Raw genomic sequence first — 22,685 nt, 5'->3', positions numbered from 1 at the left:
TCTGCTGCTGATGCTTAGGGCACAGTGGGAGACAGACAGCAGTGGCACACGCATACCTGCACAAACACGTGCAACACAAAACATACAATCACACAGAGAAACACATTCACACAGTGCACTGGCTCCAGCACCAGCATTAGTCACAACACCACTGAGGTTCCTAACAGCGGTGTAGCTTTACAGGCTAAATAAGAGGTGAAGACATTTTATGTAAAAGCTCACACCAGATACAATATCTACTTTTCTCTGGCACTTGTCGCTCAACAAGAGGCCACTTATTCCTTTTAAGAGGGTGTTTTATATTCCTAGTGTTGGACTCACATTTCATCTGTGAGTGAAGCCAATTGTTTTGGAAAACATGTGCCAGAGTCATGTTTTTTCTCTTGGCACCAGTGGCTGCTGTTAGTAATTGTAGTCACATAAATTGTAGTCTCTAGTTTGGAGGTCTGCTTAGATGGATGTGCTTCTGTGTCATAAGTAAGAAGCTTCGTAGCATTACATGGTTAAAATAATGTGGAAATTCTCTTTTCAAACTAAATTGCAGCTTCAGAGAAAACATATTATGGTGTTTTACTTTAGAGCTGAAATTTGCTCTGAGACTTGGTATTGTAGCTTAGTATTAAGTTTTGGTGTAAGCAAATCAGTTCAGACTCTTCTGTTTTTATTTTTGCAGATTAAGATTTCAGAGTTTAGGCATAAATGTTGAATGAAAATGATGTGCAATTGTAAGACAACATTTTTCAATGTTTTCATTATTTTAATTATTAATTTGCGTAAAATTGCAAAACTTCTGGGTTAAAATGGCCCCCCCAAAAAGAGTTAAACATTTCACTGGCTGTCTGACCAGGTTGCACCCCAAGGCATTTGTAGCTGAGCTGAGCCAGACTTTCCCCTCATAGCCATGAGGTTTGGCAGATAAGGATATAGTGCAAAATAGCATGCCTTTTATTTGCAGTTTATGCATCAGAAATGGGTTGATACGCTACATTTTGGGGACAGTTTTGAGAGGCATTTGCAGACAGTGAAGTTCAGATAACAAACACTGGAAATAGCATAGCTGTTTTTGTGTGCAGTTGCATTTTTGGTTTCTATATTTGGCCAGCTTTTCACGTGAAGCGTCACAATTATTAATTGCTTTTGGATTTAATATATTAAATTCTTTGTGGGCACAAAAAAAGAAAAGAAGAGGCAAATTCTATACCCTAAATTCTAAAGCAATCAGTCAAAGGAAAACTAGTTGATTTGTGCAGTTGCTAGAAGGGGGGAAATCAAATGCCTTGATTGACAGGAAGGACAATAACAAAATCTGTGAGGGAGGAAAATGCATCAGTTTGTTATGTCGAGGAAACTACAGTTAACCAAAAGGGCAACTCAGCAATTAAAGAAAAGTGAGAAGGTGGGTTCAGCTGTGTCAAGCATATCAGCAGCAGTTTTTTCATCTGTCAATTTCATCAGTGTACATTAGGCACAATAATTTAAAAAAACCTAAAGAAGCTTAACAGTCAGCTCTTGAAGGTTAATTTTGATCTTTTTTTAGTTACTTACTGGTAGTAGTATTAAAAAAACTCACAGACATTAGTTCTGGAAACAGATTTAATGGACTGAGCTTTTCTACTGAAAGTGCAGTTTTTCTTAGCCAGCTAACCAACACACAGACCTTGGACAGAAGAGTGCAACACCATCTTTAAATTCTCAGACTCATTCTTGGTAGATAGTTCAGAGATATAAAGAAGTTGGAGAGGAAAAACTGAGCAGATGATGTGTTTTCTTTGGATAGCCCACATTTTCTGGAGGGCTATTTTGTGTGTTGTGGATCTAAAATATTTATTTTTTAAAAAGCTGGCCTCATGCGCTGTTGTTCATTTTGGTGTGACAAGATACCGGCACTGTGGGATATCGCAAACCCCAGGAACCGCAGGCTGAACCAATATATATGCATCAGCAACACTACCAGTGAGTTACTCTTACGGATTTATAGTTTTTCAAAGGAAATTCTCATTCTAGATGCACTGACACACTTTAGAGGAGATAATTCTCAGTTTGTGTTTAAAATTAAGTGGATGGCAAAAAGAGCAGGGACTAGAGGCCCAGGTCTCTTTGACTGAAGCAAAAACATGTTAATAGCATCTAAGGTTGCAAAAATGTTGATTGTAGGTTGTGAAAGAGTTGTCGCTTTCAAAACTGGGATGATCACTATTTGCGAGTATATGAGCCGAGACTGTGTAGTTGTTTTGTGTAGAGTCAGGCAAAGCCGGGCATAAAGGTTTATCTTTTATATGGTACCTTGAAATTACTGTGTTATTTTGAACCCAGCAGCCTCGGTGTAGCTGCACAATAAAGCTTTGAGATAAAATTATAACCCTCTAAAAATTAGAAATAAATTCAGTTATGAATCTTTAATACAGAATGAACATGCTCTGCTAGAGGAAAATATGAATCCTTAGGACTACGTTTGAAGCTAGAAATAAGCAATTTAGCTGTGGCAGTCTTAGTTTCCGTACACGTTTACAATTACACAGTATCTTCAAGGCTCCCAAATGATCCACTTTTATTCCTGCTCATATTTTTGCAGATTTGTGTCAAGCCTAGAAGTATTTGCAAAGCAGCATAATGTTGTTATTTACTGTAGGCATTCTCAGCCCTGAAAAAACTGCAGTATATTACATATTTAATACCAGTGCAATGAAGGAACTATTTATGAGGGTTTTGTTCCGGAGCACATCAATATGTCACTTTGGAGAAATAAAATGATTTGAGATACTCAGAATATAGATGTAGTAAGTGAAGACAGTTTGAGCAGAGCCCGTGCATAAATGTAATTACTGTCTAAGTTATTTTGCCCTCCAGTGAAGGCAGAGTGAACCTGGCTTGTTAGGCCTGGCCTGGCTTGCATTGTCCTTGAGGGCAAATCGCTGTTAGCATGCTAATGGTTCCACCTGTTTCTGCCATGCTACCGGCACAAGGGCAGAGGCAAGGAAACACTCACATGAACACAAAGCTCAAGACTCACACATCCACACACAGGCACCCAAAGTTTAATGTACACACAAGCACACAGACACACACACTCTGTCCCAGTATTGGACCATGCATGCCCCTTGTCTTCCTGCACTGCTAATCCATCCCTACATGTTTACCCTGCTATTTCACATCATTATTACTGCCATAGTCGACGTTAATGTGTGTGTGTGTGTGTGTGTGTGTGTGTGTGTGTGTGTGTGTGTGTGTGTGTGTGTGTGTGTGTGTGTGTGTGAGAGAGAGAGAGAGAGAGAAAGCGAGAGAGAGAGAAGGAGGGGAGAGAGGTAAAGAGGATGTGGGAGAGATTGCGAGATTGAAAGTGCGTGTTGCATGCTATATGTCGGGGGGCTCCGGGGAGAGGAAGCGGCTACAAGGTAAGTTATGGGGTAAATGGCTCTTGAATCCAAACCAACAGGTAGGACTGTATATTTACACCAACACCCCCTCCCCACCCCTCTACCTGAATACCCCTACCTCCACCCCTGTGTTCCCTACAAGTGTGGGTGGGCGTGTGTTTGTTTACGCACTTAGATATGTGTATTTGTACCTGCGTGGAGTCGTAGAGAGACTGTTCATCTGTATGTATAGATAAATCTCAGTTTTGGCTACCAGTGCAGCATGGTATCCATTGTGTCCGTGCGTGGACTTTTGCATGTGTGTTGCCGCGGTAACCCCGGACAGGTGTGCATGTACAGTAAGTAGCCATGGTAACCCAAGGGCTGAGCATGCATGTTAATGAATGTCTGTCTCTCTCTCTCCTCGGCCGGCCGCAACACCTTTCCAGAGCACAGCTACACTCCAGGTAGGTTGTACTATCTATCTATCTATCTATCTATCTATCTATCTATCTATCTATCTATCTATCTATCTATCTATCTATCTATTTCTGTATTTCAATATCTTGCTCTTAGTTCAAACTTTTCCTCATTCTTCTCGCTTCTTTTTCTAATCGACACCTTTCTTGCTCTTCAGTTAACTCGTAATCATGATCATCTTTTCTTTTTCATCATTCCTCTTCTCGCTTTCACATCTTTTCCATGTCAGTATTACCTTCATCTCCCACTCAGCACATTTTCTGTTATGGAAATACATTAGTAATAGATAGCCAGGTTAAAAAAAGGTAACCAGCCTAGATGTATGTTGGTCTGTGTGGGTATGTAGGGGTTGGATGCTGATATCTGGTAAGTACTACATCTCATGCGCAATCATCTGAAGTGGCTCTTGCCTCGAGGTTATGTAGACGCGCAAATACTGTAAAGTGTACGACCTAGTTTATGGCTATGTGCAAACGTCTGTGTTCATACCTGTTTGTGCGTAGGATCGGTGCCTAGGATAAGTAAGTGTCTTCAAAGCGAGGGTTGTTTTTTTTTTTTTAGACATTTTGTATAATTTAGATGACTCATGCACTCACAGATACACACACCGGCACAGAGAAATTTAGCCTTCATCAGCATGCCATTGACAAACTCCTGTATCACAAAAGCACATACATGCGCACACACACACCCCATGATCCTTTACTGTGCTGACTGTGCTCTTGTCTTCCTTTAAGGTCTGGCACACCTGATGATTGGCGACCAAGGTATGGCCTCCTCTTACCTCACTTCCTGTTGTCCTCTGCTATACCATCACCCTTCCCTCCCCCTTACCTCTTAACTCCCCCTACACTCCTCCAACACTCCTTGTATCCCTCCCCCACCTCATCGCCACCTGGAGCCGAAGAAAGTTGTCTCTCTAGGCACTGAACGAAGGTCAGTTTTTTCTCCGTGATTAAGACGTTAAACAGTCCAGAGTTTTAATTTAAGCTGAAACGAATGCAATTTGCTGAAACAGTTAGACCTGAAATATGCCTTTGAAGATTATTTTAGCTGTTAAGTGATGAATCTGAGAGAAACTTCTTCTAAGATATATATTCAGTAGTCAAGGCTGGAGTAACGGGAGGGTGTAGATGGCTGCTGCTTCAGCGCTTGGTTGGATTAGACTTGGCAGGGCTCCAGGTCATGGAGATGGATCTATGGGCTGACTGACCGACTGACAACATGGATGGTTTGATTTGGTCTTTACTATTCACCTCATTTCATTTTCTCTCATCTGTGTGTAAGAGTTTGACTGAGAGGGATGTGAGTGCTGAGTGTGTGTGTGTACGATGTAGCCATACATGTGCATGTGTGCTCTTACAACAGGGTTTGAATCAGTGACTGGCAGCTTTCAGAGAAACGCACATCCGCACTCCTCCATGGCTTTTCATCTGCTTCCAGCATGTCTCGCTCTGCCGTTGCCGGTGCTCACATGGGCTCCCGTTAATACGTTGGCGAGCGCATGTGATTCTGAACAGATGTTCCTGCAGCATATGAAAGCATTGCTGCTACACCTCAAAACCCAAGTTGCCCAGTGTTTTTGAAGACATCCCCAAAAACAAGTGCCACTGGTCTGCTTGAAAACTGTTCACTTATGACCAAAAAACTCACACTGCCACCTCTTTTCTTCTTGCCCCACCCCCCTTCTCCTTCTTCTTTGTTCCTGCCCTCTTACACTCTGTGTGGGACACCACCCTTTGTGATTTTAGGAAAGCTCAGAGGTACCTCCCATACTTTTTTATGTATCTATGGCTAATGAGCTATTCTGGATGGTTTTGAAGTTGAATGTATTGACAGGCTCTTGAATGTATGGTAATTTCAGACCTTTAGAGCTGTTCAGCTTCAAATTCTTATGTGCGGTTGCTGTTAAATTGGAATGTTTCATTTTTGGTAAGGTAAGGTGTTGACGTATGAGTGTGTGTGCGTATGCGTGCGTGAGCGTGCTGTTACTTTTGCCTGCATGCGTGCGACTGAATAGAAGCTCGAGCCTACCGTGCTTTTGAAAATCTGAAGGTAGGTGCTGCTCGATCGGTCGGCTCTGCATGACGCTGATGAATACACTGATTGGCCCACATGAAGACAGGCCTGATCGTGACAGGCTGATCTGCGTCTATTGTGCTCTTTGATTGGATGAGAGAGACGATGTGATGACGGCTGTCTCCCATTGTGACAGGGCTGCCGTGCATTCGCTGAAATGTGCCATTTAATGAAATGTTCATTCTAGCTAGCGGATAGAAATATCTTGAAGAGAACAAATGATGTCTCCAAACATCTATCATGTAAGACATCTCTATTATGACAAGTATATTTCTATCTGGGCTTTTTTTTCTGTTTTGATTGCTAAGTAAACTCACATTGCTGAAGTTTCTGCCTTAAAATGTCTGCCGTGAATCATCCAGGTGGCAGTGAAAATTTAATGGCTTCATCTGGCTTATGCTCAGCATTTTAAATCACCTACTTAAGGACAGACATGTATTAACATATGTTTCCAGCATTATTACACAATGTATTCAGTGTATTTGTGTATAGTGGATGCCCTCGCTATTACGGATGTTTGGATTGTGATAGGCTAAAAAGCAAAACTGTTTCTCTTATTTATTTTTTAAACCTTTGAAGCCTCTTTCAGACACTGTACACATGAAAAGACTGCGTGTGTGTTTGCGCGAGTGTGTTTTTGCTCTGCATACTGAGATGTAAAGGCTGTCAAATGGTGCAGACGAAGCCTAGCTTAGGTTAGCTCAGCGTAAAGAGGCTTTTTGAGGAGCCTGCAAAGCTGAAATGAGTTTCTTTGAGGGGGTGGATTGGTGTGGGGAGGGGTGTCTTCGAAAGATATATAGCATATGTGTGTGTGTGCGTGTGCGTTTGTGTGTGTGGGCAGGAGAAATTGAGAAAAAGAGACCGTGCCTGTGAGAGAACAGCTAAAGGAATGAATGATAGAGGGAGCAGAGAGGGAAATAGGAAGCGAGGGAGAGATAAAGTGAGTCGTCTTTTCTCCTGTGATGTAGAGCAACTGCCTGTATCTGCAAAGGGACAGCGGTGCTCCTGTCTGCCCTCCCAGCCCAGTCATTCACCAAGGGAGATCAGCCCTGATGGGGAGCGCTGGACCTTTCCCCTCCTCCATAAAACACAGTTATCATTCTCCCTGGAAATGATACCCACAGATCACTAATCACTTTGAGTGGGTGAAAATGCACGAATTGTGGAGGGAAGAAAGAAAGGAGGGAGCCAAATTGGATTTTCATAAGTATCGAGCAGCCAAAGGAAGAGGGGGGAAATGGATTTTTTTCATGAAAAGTATTGAGCAGCAATAATCTGGATGGAAAATGTGCTTAAAGCCAAGTAGCAGATTTTGCCCTTTTCTTTTCTCTCTGTCTCTCCAAGAATAGACCGTGAAGGGTTCTGGGTGAATGAATGATTGTAGATTCTGAATAGGATTGACGAGTGGCTCTTGGTCATAATTGGCAGCTATGCTTGTTTATGATATTTGTATGTTCTTCGAGCTCTGAAGCGGGCTGCCTAGTTAATAATGGTTGTTTGTCTGCATGTCCAAGTGTTCTCGATATCAATCCAACAATCTATACGCTACACAGACAAGTGGTCAGCCTCGCTTGAAGTGACCTTTAAAGATGCGTGTACGTGAACGGACGGACAAACAGACGCACACTCACACACAATAACCTTTAGAGAGTGCCCGCTGAGTAGGTGAGTGAGTATGTGTTCAGTGTAAATATGCATGAGTAAGGCTGCCTGCACATATTCTTCACGGTCAGTGGATGAAGGCAGTGGAGAGCGAGGTGTGTTTGTCTGTATGTTAGTGTGTGTCTTGTGTGAGTGCATGGGTGCATGTTCAGGGGAGGTGGATTGTGAGTCATCACTTGTGACTCATAAAGCGTCGGCAATCAAAGCGGCTCATTTTAACACATTGTCTTATGGTAAAAACACGCAGATGGACGCACACTCCTGGCTGTGCACACACATGCCCAATATCACACTCTTTGGATTTCTTTTTAAATTGTCTCTTTTGTGCGCCGCCTCTCCACCCCCTTTTGTTCTTTCATGGATAAATGCGCTTTTTCGGAAGAACGAAAAAAAAGCACACATGTACACACACAAGCACATACACAAACGCAGTGGACGCGCTCCGTGCTGACTCCACCATATGTGGGGTTGGGAGTGGTAGCAGACGCCAAGACAAGAGGAACCAGTCAGTACCAGCAAAGTACAGCATGTCTCCTACCTCTTGCTCATCACCACCAACAGCCCTAATAATAAATCATACAAGGGCTGATTATTTTTTAATAAACTACAGGCCCGCTGAAACAAAATTTAAATACATATTTTTGTTAGTCTAATTACACTTGTATAATTTCTCAGCACACTCTCATCTTACTCTGTTATTTTAGGTGGTACCGTTGAAATGCTTCGCCCCTCATCAGAAGATTAATCAGCAGCAGTTTAAATTATTGATAAATGATGTGTTGCTCTTAGCAAAATGCCTTCCTTTTTAGTTTTAAATTATTTAGGTATACAGATAATGATTACTTATTGATTAATTGGCAAGTTAGTTTTTTTGATCAACAGATTCTGGTGCAGTGCACTTTTATTTATATCATGCCAAATCTCAGCAAAAGCCATCTAAGGGCAATATTATAGAAAGAATGTGTAGTGTAGCCATTAACCTCGACCAATTGGTGGGGCTTCTATTTTTATCTATTTTCTTTTTTTACCCGTTACATTAAATGAAATAAATAGAAATGTTTTACAGCCCAAGTTGATGTCTTGGATTTGTCTGACCAACAGTGAAAAACTTCAGAATATTAAGTTTACTCACATGTACGACAAAGCAAAGTATATACAAACCATATGGCATTACTAGTAGTATAATTAAACCAAAACATTACCAAGATTGGACATTAATTTCAGATTAATTAGCCTAGTTAAACACAATATGTTTTGGTTTAGGCTGGTTGATCCATTGTTGACATTTTACTCCCATGGTGAGTATTTTCCACCATATTACCGGTATGACATTTTAAAATGATTAATCAGCAAATTAATCATCTGCAAAAATATTAGTTAGTCTCAGCGCTGTCAGCAGTGAAAGAACAGGCCCTGCGTTTATGCTTGTAGGTACAGTGAACAAGTATCAACTCAAAAATGTAAATTCACTCAGTTATTGTTTGCGTTGGCCTGATTTCTGTTCCTGCGGCTAATCCTAGCAAAGTACAATGAATGAAAGATACTCATCAGACGCACATTAGCCGCTGATGTTGTAAGGCTTACATAATTAACAAGACGGGCAAGTGAGCAGCCTCCAACTCGAGGTGAGAGAGAGAGATGCTTAGTGTTAGAAGGCAAGAATCTGATGATTGGCTGCCTGCCTTACTGACTGGCATGATTTTGTTTCCTGATGGCCTCATCTTGAGCTGTGAAAAAAGAAACTGTGCGCCCTCTAGCAATCAGCAATGGTAAAGCAATTGCAGCAAAGTTTTTATTGGAAAATTGACAATTATCCCAGATATAAACTCTCCACTAATGGGACTAATTCTGCCTCTACTCTCCACTACTAACACCCATTACACTACTGTACTACAATACTCATTAATGCTTAACACCCATGCAGTTCTTGTAATGAAAGTCACAGCACCACATACAGAGCTCAGCCCCCACATTATCAGGGAGATGCAGTTACTGAATTCAACATGGGAAATGTGCTGCAATCCCACTGCTAAATGTATACTTTTACTGGTAATTATATGCAATTACCAGCTCGTTAGCAAGCGTACACATTTACATTTTTTAGCATTCACCGCAACGCTATTAGGGAACACGCAAAGCCGAAGCACCCTATAATGGCCTAAAAATAAAGACATCAAACGGACTCTCCATTTGCAGAGGATGAAGGGGAAAGATAGAGCGGAGGCTGGCAATGAGTATGTAAGGGAGGGTGGGAGGACGGGTGGATGGGATAGGGTAAAGGAGTGCAGAAAAGTGATGGTGACGAAAGATAGGAGCGCATTCAGAAAGTGGGAAAAGAGAGGTGGAAAGAGAAGGTCGGCGACGCACGGGGAGACAGGAAGGGAGATAAGACTGCAGCGTTTCTCAGCAGGAGTGCTGCATCTCTCCTTGGGCTCCCCGACTTGACAGAGCCTCGCATCAGCCGGCATGGTATTCATCACTGATGCACGTACCTCATCGAACACACACACTCAGACACACACTCCATTTTTAGAAAGAAAGAGAAAGAAACAGGGTACTTGGTGCTCCAATTGTTTCTTACTTGTCTTAGCAATTTCTATTGTGCCTGGGTGGGAACCGAGAGTAGCGGCCCAATTGGCGATTCACTTCACTACCCCATCTGGCATTTGAAGTTCATTTCTTCGCTTTTTGCCAAAACGACACATGAACGAGCATACGCACACTCAAAGGAATCGTGCATGCATACACAAACACTCATTTACTTGTGGCACTTGTCTGGCGTAACTATGACAATTAAAATAGCCACAGTGTTCATTAAAAACCCATCACATTACCTTTATAAAAAGAGCTCTTTATGTGCTTGTTATTTGTTAACAACATGCCACAAGAGGGTTTCATTAGGTGTGCGTGTGTGTGAGAGATGTTAAAGCATGTGTGTGGATCTACATCCTCTCTAAATGCTGCCAATTGTCTGCTTTTTACACATTTTTCTAATTCTGGTGCTCTTCCACTCTACTGTGCATATGTGCCATGTTGTATGTACTGCATGTGTTTGTCTGCATGCCGGTGTGAGTGTGTCTAAAAGGGATGAAACTGACTCTGATCTTATCCAGCTTAAGACAAATACACTGTTCTGCCTGAAGACATTGTCATGGAAACAAGCCAGTTTCCCTGGGTACCAAAGAGAAGGCCAAATTTGAGCAAGACGGAGAGAGAGAGAGAGAGAGAGAGCGATGAACACAGATAAAAGGAACAAAAAGGGACAAGATATGAAGGATTGAACACAATGGCAAAAAGTGTGCTGTTCATAGTTTTTTCTTAAAATGGAAATTGAAAAGGATTTCTGATGTACGGTATTATTTTTGTTATGCTCTACTTCTTTTATTTCTATCTCAAAGAAATTCACTTAAATGATTGTATCTTCTCAAAAACATTGTTAAATTTAATATGATTTACGATAGTCCTGAGATGGACCTTGTCTAGGGTGGATGCTGTCCAGGGTGTACCTCGGCTGTTCAACCTCTTGGACAGTGCTTGTCCAAGAGGTTGTCTGGGGAAGGCATGGCTAGCCCTCGGACCACCTTGCACAACTAATGACAAATCCTGATGGGGGGGCTACATGTAGAACTGTTAATACATCTAATAACTTCTGACCATCTAAGTGTTTCTCTGACACATTTAAATGGCAATTATCTCATGAGCCTTATCGTTATCAACAATTAAAGATAAATATCTTACACAAGCTCCTATAGTGCACTTCTTCATTGAAGTAATGCCTGAAAAAGAAAAGAAAAAAAAGACTATTTAGGCTACATTAATTTAACACATAGCAATAAAACCGAGTCATCCATTTCTGTGCCACCCCGGCGTTTGGTTTGACACTGGCCACCCCTATAAAAAATGTCTGGCTCCTCAGTGGCGCCAGCCGTGGGTTCAGACCTTTTAATAGGCTCACTCCACCACGTTGACTGATGAAAACGCTAGTATAACAGTTCTGTTTGATAAACAGCAAACCATCCATCCCCCATTCATCGCTAATGGATGGTGCATGGATGATTTGCTGTTTATTAAGCAAAGGCAATCAAGCAGTCCTTTGTTTTTAATATTCTAAATAAGTTTTAAATACACTACATGGGACTCACGGAGACTCATATCTTCTTACAGATTTAATTCTTTGTTGACAAAAGGACTGCTCATAATGATTCTTTTCAGTGCTGTTTAATGTGCTGCTCTTCTTTTCAATTATTTGATCAGAGCTAATTAATGGAGTGCTTAATCAACAGAAAGCCATCATTCATGCAGGGAATCAATTAATGAATAATCCAGTATCGTAAACGATAATCTCTATAGACATACACCTGAATGCGAATTTACATAAACTGATGGTGGGGAAGATTTTGGGATTTGTTAGATTAAGGTCCAGATTAAGCTTGGGTTTTCTTAACCAATCATAGTTAAGCAGGCTTTGGTAGCTTAAAGATAAAAAGTCCAAGAGTTATTGGATTTATTATAATGCATTCTCAAAACCATCATTTATTTTATGAAGACATTTTGACTTTTTATTAGCTTTGCACTAGTATCCAATGACCGACTAACAGGATTGGCTAAACCTTAAGTTTTGACCTTTGACCTCAAAAGTTGTGTGAGCTAACTAGTAAAGTAAAGTAAAAATTTATTTATATAGCACCTTTCAAGATAAAATCACAAAGTGCTTCACAGAAGCTAGAACATAAAACAACATGGCAAGTTCGTCCCTACAGCCCTGTCACTGATTATGATTAACAGTAAAGGTGTGCCAGACTTGCTGGAGTATTCTGAAAGATTGGTGCCGCCACTCAGTCAAAAGAAGTCAAGAAGTCAAAACTGGCAGTAAAGGAATTGTGGCATTTCTTTCAAAGCGTTCTCCAAAAAGTCTTTTTAAGTTTTTGCAACATCCATATCCGTATAATCTATAAATCTCCAGGCTTCTGCATTGACCTGTCATTGAAATTGCAGCACCAACATTATCACACATTTCTTCAATCCATGCCAGCAACGAAAGAATGCAAAAGTTTCTTTCTCCTCAAAAGTTATAAAATGCTGCTGTTCACTGTTAGAACATATCTAAAAATTCTTATGACTGATGATCATGATTATGTAGATAACACCTGGTTTTAGTTGCATCTGATTCTTTCAAGTCAATGAATCACTGCAAAAAAAAAGTTGTGAAAATAGTGTGAAAATTCAACCTGAAACAAGTGAATTTTGCTATCTTGTTTGAGTGTTGTACTTAAGGTTTAAAAAAAGCCAACTTAATGCAGTATTAACTCCCTTATTCACAACAGGCCACAGCCTGTTTTATTCATTGGAGCAGGATCTTAATGATATGGTCTAATGCCAATCACTTTCCATCTTTACATTGATGCTGGATGCCCTTCACTTCTTTCTCCTGCCAGTAATGAACTGGGTGATCTTTTGCTTGTAAGGCAAAAGTGTAAACCACTACACTATGGATGCACTTCCAACTTAATATAGTGTACGAAGGTAAAGGAGATCTATTTAATCTTTAGTTATATCATGCACCCAGAGCACTTGCACGAAAATATATGACCATTATTTGTTAAGCAGCAGGTTTCAGTTTTGTGTACCATATACCACAATGTTTCCAGGAAGACTTGTTTTACTGACATCACATTGACTGGGAGTCTCTGCTATGGTGGTCTATTGCTACATAAGCACTTGAAACCACCCTGCATATCCAGAAGAACAAAAAGTGTAAACATGACATAACATAAAAAATGATCACAACATTACTAGATTAATTAGCAGTCCTGTGAGTCTTACATTCCTGCTATTGTAGAAGTTATATAAAACCTTCCTATCACCAAAGATTTGCAAAAAATGACAAGCATTTAGAAGAAACCATTCAGACAGGTGTCTATATTGTTGGTGATTTTTCAACTCAATCACAGTTTCTGCACTATTCTTCACTTTTAGGTCAGTATGGTATTTTTCTGTGCTGGTGTAGCATTTTTAAAGTGCATATTTCATACTGGGAATAAATGCTTTCAATTTAACAACAACAACAAAAGAAATAAGACATCAACATTGCAGACGAGCAATCTGTCACTTGTGTCCTGACAGTAATATCCTCCTCTACAGTATTGCTCCCTTGGCTGTGATGTGATAGCCCAATCGCTTTCAAAGCCAGATGCTGTATATCACCGAATAGAGATGGAAACGGCATTTGCAGCCTTTAGTGAACTCGACTGTATGAATTCTCACACTTTAACTTAATATGGAAACTATGCATATGTTAGCATACATTTACATACATTTCCAATGCTGGTCATCTATCTGTATAGTGTACGAGTGTATAGTTAATCCACCTGTCTGTTATTAAGAAGGGATGCCTTCGTGCAGGATGCTTGAGTTTATGCTGCGTGTGTGTGTGCATGTGTATTTGCATGTGTGGACAGTCTGAGAGGAGCTGATAGCAGAACTGCATGGTGGGCTAAAAACGAGGTGCAAGGGAACTGCAGCGTGCTATCTTCAGAATGACAGGGCTGCCATGATTGAGGCTTGCTACACTAGGATTTAGATACACCAGCATTTTTCTGTCTTTACCTCTCTCTAGCCATCCATCCCTCCTTCTCTGCCACTCCCTTTCCTTGTCTCGTCTTTCTTTCCTTCTACCTTATTCTCTCTTCTCTTCCATTCTGCATTGCCCATCTCAATGAGTCTCCTGCTCCCTCTTTTTTATTCCTTCTCCTTTCAAATTCTCCAATGCATCTTCCTCTTTCCCTGCTTCTTTCCATCCTGCTCCCTCTATCAGGTGCTGTATAATGTAGGCTCCCCCGACGTGCTCCGAGCCTCCATCCGCCATTTTGATTCAGTACAGCTGTCCATGATAATGTACTGTTCACTCAATCACTCTTTCTCTCTCTCGCCCTCCTTCTCCATCTCTCTTCCTGTCTCTCCCCCCTCTCTCTGTTTCTTTCTCTGAAACACATGCATGCACATTCATATTTGGTGTAGCCCCTGTAACAGTGGGTTGCCATGGAAATGACAAATTAGTGTGCGAAATGCTGAGGACACACATGAGCAGAAAAACGCAACACACACTCGCCATGAGAACGCAAACACACAGAAACATCCAACTGATGTGTGTTTGATCATTGGAAGGGTGGTACAGCTGCAGCTGGTCTCTGAAGCAGCAACCATCAGATCAGTTATTCTCGCTCCCCCTCTCCCCCCTCGCCTCCCCACGGACTGCTTTATTCATTAGAGCAGTAGCTTAACGATAGCCTTCAAGAACTAATGCCAATCACCTTCCATCTTTACATTTAGGCTTATTCCCAATCCTTGCATAGCCTTCAAAGTTTGCTTCATTATTTTGTACAAGTTTCTTTCATATTATCCTGTTCCTAGACAGACCTCTTCTTCTGCAAATGCAGTCGCTGGAGTGTGTTTTGGACCATTTTGCAACCCACATATATTCACCCCTGACAGCCAGCGGTAGAAAGACTTACTTTAAAGGTTCAACTGATAGCTGGAATCAATTAATAGTGACATATTTTCACAGCTTACCAGGAAGTCGCTTAGCTTTTTCCAAACCGTCAGCCGTTTTTTGTTCTTTCTTTCTCTCGGTATGAAAGTGGAGTAATTGAAAATGCAATAAAAAAGCCTGTCTTCCTCTTCTAATTGTCAGTGCTGACAGATGATGGGAGAATCTCAGCTGATAGGCTTTTGCATAACAGTGGCAAGTGTATGTTGTTTTTTTTTGTGAAGTTTTATGCTTGTCGCCTTGTGTAAATTTGTTTTAAGGTGCATAGAGTCTTTATGTAATTGCAGTGGTCTCATTACACCATTAGTTAGAACAAGATTTGAGAAAAGCATATTTTGGTAAGCTGCAGAACATTTTCTTTGTTTATTTTTTTCAAAGTATTTGAGCCAACCACAGGGCCCATAAACCATATTATTCCTAGCGCCCTGTCCAAGTCTGGATTAACGGGGAGGATTGCATCAGGAAGGGCACCCAGTGTATAATCTTTGTTCAAATTAAACAAGTGAATGAACAATAAGATTTCCAAACCAGAGCAGACGAGGGCCAGGCTAACAACAACCACTAGTTAGTAGGTTACCAGTGAAAACTTTGCTACTGAGGAGGAAGACAGTGAAAAGGTGTGTTTGGAGGCAGCAAGACAGAAGGAAAACTGGGAGTGTAGAGGTGAGACTAGGGACTTTAAATGTAGGTACTACAATATCTGGAGCTTTAGTGTGACAGGAGACAATGTAACAGATAGGGTGTGAAGGAAGGGAAATAGATCATTTGCTATAGTGACCCCTAAAGGGAGCAGCCAAAAGAAGATTTGATTAGTCACCGAGGTGCAGTGGAGGAAGCTGTTTTTGATTCAGTTGTGTTTTTCCTGGTAAAAAGACACTTCAGGAAAAGTGTTTTAGCCTACTGACCTTCATTAGAGCATATTTTTTCAATAGTTTGCTGTTCAGTTGCTGCATATTTCAACAAGTTACAAACCCCAGCAGTGCTGCATCCTTGGTGTTTTTTTTTTATTTTATTGATCACTGAGGGTTAAAAGATGAAATTAAAAATAATTGTTGGATCTGTCTACCAACAGTCGGCTTGTGTGAATTACGTACACACGTGAAGTTTCACAACTCTGTGTCTCTCCAGTGCTCACAGCTGGAGGAATTCAAAAGAGAGCCTGCTTTGTTTTTAGCTAAAAAAATTGTTGATGCAACCACTTATTTTATAAAGTGGTAAATAAAATAGTAAATAAATACATTTAACAGCTTCCCAGCACCCAAGAAAAGAAATCTCCTGATTAATAACTTTGTAAATTCAGTGGTGTAAAATCCCAACGTATTTATATGACCCAAAGAATAGAACATTTTAGAAGTTTAGGCCAGCAAATGTTTGGTATTTGGTAACAATGAACGGCCAATTAATTTTTTTGGACTAAAAAAAAACCAAGAAGAATGGATATAAAAACAATTTTTACAGTTTTCCTCAGAAATATCCTTTAATTAGCTTTAAAGTTACCCAAAGCCAATTAACTTTAAAGAGCTTTCTTTTCCTTTCTTCTATTCATTCGCTTTAATCAGGTATAATTTAGGACCGTTACTGCAAAAAGTGACCTCAGAGTCTTAGCTTAGCTGTCCAAACACGCAGCCCACGAGAAACAATTCCCACAGTAGGGGTGGCTGATATAGACACAAAATGATATCACAATATTTCAAGAAAATTTCTAGTAGTAGTAGTTTTTGACAAAATAGAAAAAACTCCTGAACGTTTTATTGATGCTAGCAGCCTGCATTTAAATGCAAGTTAATGACAAGTATTTTTCCATCCTTTTTTCAATTGAGTCTACTGAACCAAAAAGGCAGCAGTAGCAGCAGCGTTATAGTGCAACAGTGGTGACCCAGCAGTACATTAAGTGACACCACATAAATCAAGTTGCTTTGCTAGTGTTTTCCCTGGAAAAAGTGTTAAGCAGGTATCTTAACACTTTTATTGAACGGTAACTAAAGTAACTTGACCTTGTAACTTTTCAAAAGCCGCACAAATATTATCAGATAATAAAACTGGAAAATATTTTCTACCTGGGATGGGTTGTGTCTTGGGTCAAGCTTTTTAAACCAGCTGCTTAAAATTTCCATCCACTCCATGTGACCTTCCTGTCATGTGGAGTGCAGCTAGCTATGAACTAGCAAGTGCAAATATCCAGCACAACTAGTCAGCGCGCCAACAACACATGTGGAGTCATGCGCCTATATCTGAGTTGACGTCCAATCACCAAATGCTAGTATCTCCTACTTGTAGCCTGGTTATACTCAACAGTTTGTTTTTGCATCAAGTGGTAAAACGAGTCGTTTTCACCTTTTGGGGGGAAATATTTTCTTGCATATTCTGCAAAGCACTGCTCATGATTGAAGGTTATTAAAACAGCTACTCTTTTAGATGCTAAATTATGACATGGTGCTCTTGTGCTCTGATGTGCCTGGGCTAGTTTGTGTTATGTTGCTATAGCAATGATATCACAATAATGATAGTATTTTCAGATATAATAAAAAATTTAGGGTATATGGCCCAGCCCTATACCAAACTTAAACAAATAAAAAGAAATAAATGTAAAGTACTAAAAATTCTCCCAAGGAACATTTTTATAATTCTCATTCTTAGGCTCTCCTTTTCTTTCCCCTTCATTTGACTGTTTCTCCCTCGTTCACTGTATTCCTCCGTTCTCCGACTCGCTTGTTTTGATCGACAGTGCTTTCCACAGGATGAAGTGTGACATGTGGTGTGTATGTCAGTGTCTGTCTCACTGTTTACTCTGAGCTAATACTGACTCACTCTATTAATCTGAGCTACAGCAGATCCACTCCAACCTGCCCACTTGAGAGCGTGCGCGTCTCTGTGTGTTTTAGGTGTGTCTTCACAGTGAACACATGCAGGCACGTCTTCCTTGTGTTTGTGTCACCCAATATGCATTTTCCTGTCTGAATGTGTGCGCGCCCGTCTGTTGTGCATGTGATGTAATAGCACAAGGAGTGAGCGTTTGCGGGCCAGAGCTTCCAGATCGATGCAGAGATGCTTTATGTGCTCCTGTCTGCTCTAATGATGTGTCTGTAAATTAGCAACAGAATGGTGGAGCACTACACTGAAACCTAATGGCACCTCTGTAAATTACCGCTACAATGCTGCTGGACGGCTGCGTGTGTTCTCATTGTGAACAACACGCACCCACCCCTTCTCGCTCTGCCACCTCATCTACATTTGGCTCCGTTTGCGTGTGTGTGTGAGAGAGTGAGTGAGTATGTGTGATTGTGTTAACATTTGTGGCTGGTCTTTCTGTGTACGTTTGTGTGTGGGGGTCTCCTTTTTCTTCGCTCCTCTCAGTAAAGACTAGCCCGAGGCCCTGAGTTGGTAATAGCTTTTCTGACAGCAATACACCAATATTTACAGAGACCAGCACCCACCCACACCCCCGCACATTTCATGCACACATAAAAAGCATATAGTTGTCTACACTTTCAAACGCTTGAACGCGAACTCGCACGCAGTTTTTCTTTTTCTCTTTGAGGCATGCAGACACATACTCTTAATTAACATGCTGGGAGGGAAGGAATCACACAACACAATGTGTTGTTTCTCACTCATATATTGGCATTCACACTTTGGATTTTTTTTTTCATGCAACAAAAGCAAAGAAAGACAATTTGCCACAATTGGCCTTTGAATTGTGATATATTCTCACTTTTTCCTTCTCATTATTCTCTCTGTGTTATATTCACTCAAGTGCGGCCGATTCCATTTCAACACTCCTCTCTCTGCCTCTCACTACCTTAATAACCTATTACACTTCAGTCTATTCATTATATGGCAATCTTTCCCCCCCTCTTCTCCTCTCCAGCGGTTCCTCACCAAGTGTCTCTCCTGCTCCAGCTTCACCTAGCGTGTGCTAAATCCTCCTCTGTTCCCCTCGTCATTGTGAACTACAAGATGGTGGTTATGCCAGAGGCTCCACAGAGCAGAGAAAAAGAGGCCAGTGAGATGTGAGGAGAGGAATGGTGGCATGAGGCCAGGAGGGAGGTGTGAGAGCTATAGGGATGGTGGTGAGGAGAACGCTGGAGCAGATGCAGAGGAAGGGTGATGTTTTTGAAAGTGGGGGGAGGTGAAGAGACAGATAATGTCGCCCCTACTTGTCTATGGCAGCACGATAGTATGATCATTTTTGCGGATGTGTGCGTAGGTGTGCATATTTGTTCTGCTGCTGGCTTGCGTATAGAGTAGTGTGTGTAGGTGTGAGAGCAGATAAGTGAATGCGAGCTTAAGTATGATGGATTGTAAAACCTTGGTCTAGTGTCCTTGTGGGTCACTAAGGGTGTGCAAGGTAAGTTGCTACTGGCTGTCTGCCTGTTACTGAATTCTAATTGGCCACTCCTGCCTGCTTTGGCTGCCATTATGCTTGCAGGCTGCTCTTCTCCATCTTCATCGTCGGTTTTTGCCATTCACTTTTAAAACTTCCCTAACCTTTGCTGCCGCCACACGCACATACGCAGACACATACACATTTCTGGCATTTAACAAACATCATGAAAGGAGCCATGTTGTCAAACAAGAGCACCTCACTTTAGACTGCCAGCACAGCTGTTCTCTCAAAAGAGAGGATGGCAGGTTTCGTAACGAGTTTGGAATGCTACAGACTCACGACTGTCTCCCTCACATCCACACTGTTTAATCTCTAACCCACATGAATGATCAAAGCTTGTTTACACACCACTCTGTGGTACAATTAGAGGTATGGAAGGAAGTGTTTCTTCCAAGTGCTGGCATCAGTGAGGCTTTGCTTGACAATAACAGCATTTTCAGCATCTTAAACAATATGTTTTGTACTGCATATCCGAATCAAATTTAACCAGGCCCAGCTGAGCTTTGTTTTACTCAGCTGGCTCTGATGAACACCCACCATTTTATCATCTTTGAGCATTTTGTGAAGAGCAGTGTGGGAAGAAGCAACATAGCTTGGAAAATGTACCACTCATTATGATAATGCTTTGGCAACAACGTAATGGTTCCATGCTTCTGTTTCCTCCTCTTCTCCCTCTTCCTCCTCTCCCTTTGCCTCTCAGCTCGCGAGGAGTACGTCGCCACCTTCAAGGGCTCAGAGTACTTTTGCTACGACTTGTCGCCCAACCCCATCCAGTCTAGCAGTGATGAAATAACGCTCTCCTTCAAGACACTGCAGCGCAATGGCCTCATGCTGCACACCGGCAAGTCAGCTGACTACGTCAACCTGGCGCTCAAGAATGGGGCAGTGTCACTTGTCATCAACCTCGGCTCTGGGGCCTTTGAGGCTTTGGTGGAGCCCGTCAACGGAAAGTTCAACGACAACGCTTGGCATGACGTCAAGGTCACCCGCAACCTGAGACAGGTAACCAAACAACAGGAGATGGAGGAGTGAGCAACCAAACAGAGAGGAGAGGAGACAATTTATGTTACTGATAAGGTTTTTGGGAAGAAACATTATAAGTCATGTAGTGAGGGACATAAAGATAACAAGGATGAATGGAAGTTTTAGTGATAAAATGCTTGGCAAATGGCAGAATGAAATAAAGCACAATTTGAAAATATTTTAAGATGTCAAGATAAAAAAAATACTTGTTCCAGCTTCTCAAATGTGAGAACACTGTGATTTTGTTTGTTTTTTTATTTTATTAGCTTGTTTGTGAAGTTTCGACTGACCAATCATGTAATAGAAACACCTCAGCTGGGGTTTTCAGAAACTTTGCATTTAATGTCTCTTATTGTACAGGATTGTTCTCAGGCTATAGGTCCGGGCAACCCAGCACTCCTCATATCTCGTGGCACTGATTCTCTGACAAGATGCAGAGAAGCCAGAAGAAGCAATGATAAAAAAAAAAAAAAAACGTGTATACTAAAAGGCTACGCCAAAACAATAATTTAGTTTGCCTGAGAAATAATTGACTCATTAACCAAATGAAGATGTTTATTAGTTGCAGAATTAATTCTGACTCCTTGTTAAATAGATTCACTCTGTATTTGACTTTGATGAACCACAGTGCAGGTGTTCCAGGGCCACACGGGACTGAAAAGACTGTAGTCAGCAGAAGGAAGCTAAACAGTGTAGAAACCATGGTCAGTGGTCTGTTGTCCAATTGCAGTGATGCTATGGTAGTAAGAAAATACCTGAGGTTTTGGTCTTAGTTTACAGTGGCTTTACCAGCAGACCTGCACTGCTCTCAGCTCTAGGTGAGTGCTTTTTCAATTGTGTGTTTGAGTGAGTGAATGACTGAGAGAGTGAAAGAGCGAGGGAGTGGACTAGAGAACATACAGGGTCACTAGCACCCAGGTGCTTGTAACCTACCTGTGCCCTGCCTCTACCGTTTGCCTGTCTGTACTACTAACTTGACTACTAACTTTACTAACCTGCTAGTGAAACTAACCACCATCCATGGAATGATTCATTCTACTAACCTAACCTGTGCCCTTCTCCTAGCGAAACCACTCCAACCAACCTACTAACCTCACCAGAGGCCTTCTAGCTTTCCTTTTTTTGTTCCCGAGGTTGTTCTGTTCACAGTTTTTTGCTTTCCTTTCTCCCCCTCTCCTACAAAGCACTCAGGCATTGGACACGCTATGGTAAACAAACTCCATTGTTCGGTAGATATCATTCTAATTGTTTCTTAGTTTGGGTTTGCCCCGTGTCTATTTCCTTTTGAACCATAGACATCAAAACTAAACCAATAACAGGATAAATGCGGTTGGTAATCTTTTACGCTTAAAAAGCCCACATCCACCTTCCTTGCCAACCACTTTTTTTCTATAAATCCTTTCCCCCCTTACTTCTACTGTTTTTATTTTCACCCCATCACTTTGTGACTGACATGTAGGCCCACGCTGATTGGCTCATCCCTCACCTGCACGCAAATGACGAGCCCTCCCCTTCCCCCATCCTGCATGGTGTGACTCAAAAACCCTTCCCCTCTCTAATTGGTCCGTAAAGTGGATAGAGAGGTTCCTTCCCTTCTTTTTTTAAATTCTTTTTTCTTTTATTTTTCACCAATCCTCCACTGCATGTTCTCCATGGTGCCTCTAACTCATCCTGTCGTATGTTGTTGGGTTTTTTTTGTATTTTATTATCTATTGTGTCCTCTTTGCCAGTGCTTGCATGCAGAGAGAGGAACAGACTGCATGTTTGTATATTTATGTGTGTGGAATGAGGCGTAACCCATCTAACACCTGTGCGTGTGTGCATTAAATCTGTGTGTTTGTCATCCTGATTCGCTGATCTAACAAACCCCCCCCAGACCACTAACTAACCAACTAACACCATCATCACAATTCACCCTAACAACACAATAACATAACATCATCACAATGACTAACAGCATTGAAATCATGAACCCTGACCTCAGTAACCCAACACAGCTTGGCCTGACACAAGTAACACTTCTGTGGCTGCCAGCAGTGCAACAACTAACAACTACTAACAAGTAAATAGTACTAACACCTTACTGCATAGCACGAAGATGCCTGCGGAGACTTACTAACACCTGCCTGGCTGGGCACGTTTGCCTGGCAATGAT

General features: G+C 41.4%; 1 protein-coding gene across 15 annotated transcripts in view; it reads left to right on the top strand.

The window, feature by feature from the left end:
* nrxn1a (neurexin 1a) overlaps positions 1-22,685 on the top strand; it is a 66,862-nt gene that overhangs the window by 6,767 nt on the left and 37,410 nt on the right. For 7 of the 15 annotated variants that reach the window (XM_063482796.1, XM_063482799.1, XM_063482795.1 and 4 more), the window contains exons 3-6: positions 3,803-3,820; positions 4,571-4,600; positions 20,208-20,509; positions 21,715-21,738. In XM_063482796.1, coding sequence (XP_063338866.1) covers positions 3,803-3,820; positions 4,571-4,600; positions 20,208-20,509; positions 21,715-21,738 — 374 coding nt within the window. The remainder of the gene's footprint in view (positions 1-3,802; positions 3,821-4,570; positions 4,601-20,207; positions 20,510-21,714; positions 21,739-22,685) is intronic. The other 8 variants (XM_063482800.1, XM_063482798.1, XM_063482794.1 and 5 more) reach the window with 3 other exon arrangements.

Source organism: Pelmatolapia mariae, linkage group LG8 (genome assembly GCF_036321145.2).
Source record: "Pelmatolapia mariae isolate MD_Pm_ZW linkage group LG8, Pm_UMD_F_2, whole genome shotgun sequence".
In the NCBI taxonomy this organism is placed as follows: domain Eukaryota; kingdom Metazoa; phylum Chordata; class Actinopteri; order Cichliformes; family Cichlidae; genus Pelmatolapia; species Pelmatolapia mariae.
Note: the sequence above shows the minus strand (reverse complement) of the source record. Positions and strands in the feature narration are given on the sequence as shown.